This window comes from Triticum aestivum, chromosome 1A (assembly GCF_018294505.1).
Source record: "Triticum aestivum cultivar Chinese Spring chromosome 1A, IWGSC CS RefSeq v2.1, whole genome shotgun sequence".
NCBI lineage: Eukaryota > Viridiplantae > Streptophyta > Magnoliopsida > Poales > Poaceae > Triticum > Triticum aestivum.
The window spans coordinates 18,285,226-18,290,981 of NC_057794.1; the positions used below are offsets into that span (position 1 = coordinate 18,285,226).

At 48.1% G+C, this 5,756-nt stretch overlaps 1 protein-coding gene across 1 annotated transcript; it reads left to right on the forward strand.

Annotated features, from left to right (window-relative positions):
- The first annotated feature begins 2,489 nt into the window (after window positions 1-2,489).
- On the forward strand, window positions 2,490-5,299 carry LOC123187066 (outer envelope pore protein 16, chloroplastic). Its single transcript, XM_044598832.1, has 6 exons — window positions 2,490-2,715; window positions 2,801-2,852; window positions 3,780-3,811; window positions 4,218-4,251; window positions 4,378-4,445; window positions 4,962-5,299. Exons 1-6 carry the CDS (start codon window positions 2,608-2,610, stop codon window positions 5,100-5,102), a joined length of 435 nt encoding a protein of 144 aa, XP_044454767.1. The 5' UTR covers window positions 2,490-2,607; the 3' UTR covers window positions 5,103-5,299.
- Window positions 5,300-5,756: the final 457 nt, after the last annotated feature.

Consider the following 5,756-nt stretch of genomic DNA (forward strand, 5'->3'; position numbering starts at 1 on the left):
TCATCATAATGTGCACAATGTGACCAAGGAGTTGATCACGGGATGATGTGTTACAGAACGAGTAAAGAGACTTGCCAGTAACGAGATTGAACAAGGTATCGGGATACCGACGATCGAATCTCGGGCAAGTATCGTATCGCTAGACAAAGGGAATTGTATACGGGATTGATTAAGTCCTTGACATCGTGGTTCATCCGATGAGATCATCGTGGAACATGTGGGAGCCAACATGGGTATCCAGATCCCGCTGTTGGTTATTGACCGGAGAGTTGTCTCAGTCATGTCTGCATGGTTCCCGAACCCGTAGGGTCTACACACTTAAGGTTCGATGACGCTAGGGTTATAGGGAATAGATATACGTGGTTACCGAATGTTGTTCGGAGTCCCGGATGAGATCCCGGACGTCACGAGGAGTTCCGGAATGGTCCGGAGGTAAAGATTTATATATGGGAAGTCATGTTTTGGTCGCCGGAAAAGTTTCGGGTTTTATCGATAATGTACCGGGACCACCGGGAGGGTCCCGGTGGTCCACCAAGTGGGGCCACCAGCCCCGGAGGGCTGCATGGGCCAAGTGTGGGAGGGGACCAGCCCCAGGTGGGATGGTGCGCCCCCCCCCCCACCAGGGCCCAAGGCAAAGAGAGAAGGGAAAAGGGGGAAACCCTAGGCTCAGATGGGCCTAAGGCCCACCTAGTGGTGCGCCCCCACTCTCTCCCCCTTGGCCGCCCCCTAGATGGGATCTAGGGCTGGCCGCCACCCCTAGGGGTGGAAACCTAGGTGGGGGCGCAGCCCCTCCCTTTCCCCCATATATAGTGGGGGTTTTGGGCTGCCAGAAACACGAGAACATCTCCTTCTTGGCGCAGCCCTACCCCTCTCCCTCCTCGTCTCTTGCGGTGCTTGGCGAAGCCCTGCTGGAGTACCACGCTCCTCCACCACCACCACGCCGTCGTGCTGCTGCTGGATGGAGTCTTCCCCAACCTCTCCTTCTCCCCTTGCTGGATCAAGGCGTAGGAGACGCCACCGGGCTGTATGTGTGTTGAACACGGAGGTGCCGTCCGTTCGGCACTAGGATCATCGGTGATTTGGATCACGACGAGTACGACTCCATCAACCCCATTCACTTGAACGCTTTCGCTTAGCGATCTACAAGGGTATGTAGATGCACTCTCCTTCCCCTCGTTGCTAGATTACTCCATAGATTGATCTTGGTGATGCGTAGAAATTTTTTGAATTTCTGCTAAGAACCCCAACAAAATAAACACGAATCGTGGCCCAACGCGCAGAAGCAAATGGACAAACATTCGTTTTGCGTCCGCCGTCGATGTATTTCCGGCCCAAATTTGGGCCGCGTTCGGGTCAAAATGGACAGCGAGCGGATGGGCGGGACGCGCACCCTTGTCCTCTCCTAGTCCGCACACAGAGGACACAACACGCCCACTTTCCCTCTCATTCCCAAAAGCCATCCCGTGCTCCCCTCCCTTCCCTCCTCCATGGCTGGCGCGTCGAAGAAATCCGCAGCCGGCGACCCGGCCGCTACTACCGTTCGTCCCGCGACAAAGAGGAAGAAGAATCCGCGACCAGAGCTCACGCCGACAGAGGTCCCACGGCTCGACATTGAATCAGCCAAGAGGAGGGCCTGACAGACCGTTCTAGAAGAAAAGAAAAGCCGCTGCCGCCGAGACTGCGGCCGCACACCACAAGGCCGCCATTGACCACAATGAGGCCATCGTCGCCAAGGCCAGGCAGGCAGCGACGACATAGGCCCACGTCATGCTAGGGTTGTGCCGACCCGGCCGACCATTCTCTCCACCGCCGCCATGGCCGCGGCAAGCACAGACTCGCCGGGCGTTCACCCTCCGCAGTACCAGTCGTCGAGCTCCTCCATAACACCGGAGACGCTTGGTTTTCATTCACTGCGCAACATGCTCAGACCTGGTTCTCCACGTCGCCAAACGGGTAGTGTGATCGCGCCGACCACCCCCGACGCCACGTCTGTCATCGACCTCAACGTCACGCCTAGCTATAGTGGTGCTGGCCAGTCGCTCAACGAGATGCAAAGCAAGCAGCCCTGGTCGATTCCTACGGCCAACCTTCTCGGCGCCCACAACCTGTTTAACGAAATGCCAATCCCAACGCCGGCGCCCGATGATCCTAACTACATTGATGCGTCCGTGTGTTGGGTGCACGGCCAGTGCATCCAGAAAAATGGCCGGACGCCGCCACATAGCCATACCAAACGGACAAAATCTGAACAAAACGGACGTCCTTTTTGGTCGTGCGTTGGAGTTGGCCTTGTTTGCTTCGTGGAGCAAAAGGTTCTTTGATGAGAGGGAAAGTGATCGGAAGAAACGTGTACGTTTTAATTTCTTTATTAGTGGTTCCGATGTTTTAAATATGTTGTTAACAAACCTAGTTTACTTTGGGCCAAACCTGGTTCTCCATTCTGGAAAAGAATTGTAATCTGTGTGCGACAGTTTTCTACAAATGGGTCCCTGGAATGGGGATAATGTGGCCTATCTTCTTGCTCTGTATCTGTGTGCCAGAGTGCCAGACGAGAGAGAGAGAGAGAGAGAGAGACGGAGAGACATCGGCCGAGAAGGTTCCGGAAGGATGCCTCGCGCGGGGTTGTCGGCGGGGTCGAGCAAGGTGGACGTGGCCATCGACCTCGGGAACCCGCTCCTCAACCGCACCGTCGACGGCTTCCTCAAGATCGGCGCCGTACGCACCCCCTTCCTCCCTCCTCTTTCATCCAATGTCTGTATCTTGCAATGTGTCTGATCCGTCGATTGGATAATGTGCGCAGGTCGGCGCCTTCAGGGTGGCCGCCGAGGACGCCTTCGACTGCCTCCAAAGTGGTAACCACGCATCCCATCTCTGATTTCTTCCGCCCCGCAGATTCGTCCGGTTTCTTTCCTTCTGCGCTCAGGAAATCGCCTCTTGGGCGACGGTGTAGGGTAACTGATAGATCCATTCCCAGAGAAAATTAAGGATTTTTCCTTCTTTTCTGAATGATGAAGGTAGAAACGCCCAGATTTTAGTTTGAACCAAATGTTTTTCACAGCATATAGTGGGACATACATCAGTTTTTGTTGGTGCTGTGCAGACAAGAGAGAAGTGCATATTTCAACCCTGAACTCTTGCCCTAGTCTAATTTACAACCCTGAACTTTAATACCGTCTAAATTACAACCCCCAAGTCTCAAAACCGGTCAGGATTCAACCCTCCCTTTCCTGTTGACCGGTTTTAACCTGGGGTGACCAGTTTTGACTAGTCAACGGGTCCAATCAGCATGCCACGTCAGATTTTTTTTCAAAATTTCAAGAAAAAGTAAATAAAAATCTATAAGATCAGGGAAAAAATATAAAAAGGCAAAATTCCGAAAAAATTGTTCGCGAAAAAGCTAGGGAAAATAAAAAATGATTTTTTTCCGGAATTTGAGTTTTTGGGCTTTTTTTGGAAATTCGTTTTTTTATTTTTCGTGTTTTTCGGAAATTGAATTTCTTATTTCTTTTCCTGGATTTTCTTCGATTTTACAGGTTGTTTCCTTGGAAATTTTGCATTTTTTCTGATGTGGCATGCTGACTAGACCTGTTGACTGGTCAAAACTGGTCAACAGAGAGGGGAGGGTTGAATCCTGGCCAGTTTTGAGAGTTCGGGGTTGTAATTTAGATGGTATTGAAGTTCGGGGTTGTAAATTAGACCAGGGCAAAAGTTAGGAGTTGAAATATGCACTTCTCTCTGCAGACAAATGTGACACCAAATTATCTTCTTTTGCTTTGCAGGGAGTGTCTCGAAGCGCAAGCTTGAGAAGACAGTAAGTGCTGATTTCCACTGCGTTTGTTTTTCTCGCACTTAATTGTCCCGAGTCTTGCCACTATCTGAATGGCAAAACAACTAGAGATGTCAGTACGTGTTACACTAGTATATATAATAGTAGTGGCCTGATAGGCAGATGATATATTCTATGGTGGAGCTGACGAAATGTTCAACAGTTCAGACTGGTTCAATAGGGGTGCCTTGAACATACCCTCGTAGGATAGATAAATGGAGAAAAAACAGCTGAATTAGAAGTCTAAGGCCTTGAACCACTACTTATGCATAATTGCTCTCTACTTGTGGATTAGTGAAACGTCAGTGGCCTTGTTTCTGCACATGCGTTAAGTTAACTATCTATCTATCATCTACAGTGTACTAATATGGTATTCTGGTCGTTTATGCAGCTGGAAAAAATGTGCAAGGAGGGCGCATATTGGGGTAACTAAGTAGAAGAGTATTACTCCGTTGTTTTATTTGGCTCAAATGAATGCATTGACATCAATCGCTCATCCGTTCTTCTTATGTCCGCTGACAAATTTGGATGCTTCTTCTATTAATCTGCAGGTGCTGTTGCTGGAGTGTATGTAGGCATGGAGTATGGAGTGGAAAGGGTCCGCGGAGAGTATGACTGGGTAATGATTCTCTGAAAGTGGATCTTTCATGTTTCTTGCACTTAACTGAACCTAAGGTGGAGGAAAATCTATCTACATGACTGCCTCTGCTCATTTTACAATGTATATCCTTTCTTTAGTTGACTAAGATTCTTGGCTAATTAGTGTACGAGAAGAACCAGTCAGATTCCTGGCATCTTATAAATCATGATGCTAGTTTTTACTTCTGTCTCCACACTCTGTCGTAAGATTATGTAACTCTAATACTGTGCTAGCAGGTTAGATATCACACCCTGTCGTAAGCAATATTATTGTTGGCATGTTTTGATCCAGTCTTAAGAATATTTATTAATCCCTCTCTTTTCCGGTACTCCTGTAGAAAAAAGCGTTGGTCGGAGGCTACTCGATACTATCTGCTCACAAACAATATTATCTGCCCACATGATATCTAGATCCTTATCTTTAGTTGACTAAGATCCTAATTTTCAGTCAGTCTTGATAATATTATTAATCTCTCTCTTTTTGGTACTCCTGCAGAAAAATGCATTGATTGGAGGCATTGCAAGTGGCGCCCTGATCTCTGCTGCTAGCAACAACAAAGGGAACAAGATCGCCAAGGATGCCATCACCGGAGGTGCCATCGCGACCGCCATTGAGTTCATCAACTACCTCACCTAGCTGTGTGACCATATGCATGTCAATGTTTTTTTTTATCAGCAAGACGAATAAGAACTTCTTGACTGAAGCCATCCCCCCCTCTGTGCTAATAATTGGAGCCGTTTCCTCCAATGTTCTTCCCTTTTTGGTTGCCCCGTTCTCATGTCCATGTTGTGAACAATTTATTTTCCTGTGAAGATATCCTTTGTGCTGGCCTAGTTTGTTAGCATAGTTTTTCAAAGCCCTCACTAACCGCACAGTGATTTCGGTCAGTACTATCTAATTAACTAAGTTCAACGTTCGAAGCAAATCAATGGAGGACTCCGAGGCCCAATGGATAAGGCGCTGGTCTACGAAACCAGAGATTCTGGGTTCGATCCCAAGCGGAGTCGCTTCTTTTTTTGTACTCCTCCCTCCCTTCCCAGGTAGTACCATTGTTTTTTGTTCAAAATGTTTATGTCCTCATTACCGTATATATTATGAACAGCCTGAAACTAAATGATAAATGCCAATGTTAAATTTTGCTTGTTTTGTACTCCCTTTGTCGCTTGTTTTGATCAAATTTTATATGCAGACTAAAAAAAACGAAGTCGCTTCTTTTTTTTGTACTCCTCCCTCCCTTCCCAGGTAGTACCATTATTTTTTGTTCAAAATGTTTATGTCCTCATTAGCGTA

Bases quoted from the DNA above. Each gene is read 5' to 3' on its own strand.
- LOC123187066 (XM_044598832.1), top strand. From the start codon at position 2,608: ATGCCTCGCGCGGGGTTGTCGGCGGGGTCGAGCAAGGTGGACGTGGCC. The intron at 2,853-3,779 runs GTAACCACGCAT...TTTGCTTTGCAG, and splicing joins CTTCGACTGCCTCCAAAGTG to GGAGTGTCTCGAAGCGCAAG. The intron at 4,446-4,961 runs GTAATGATTCTC...GTACTCCTGCAG, and splicing joins TCCGCGGAGAGTATGACTGG to AAAAATGCATTGATTGGAGG.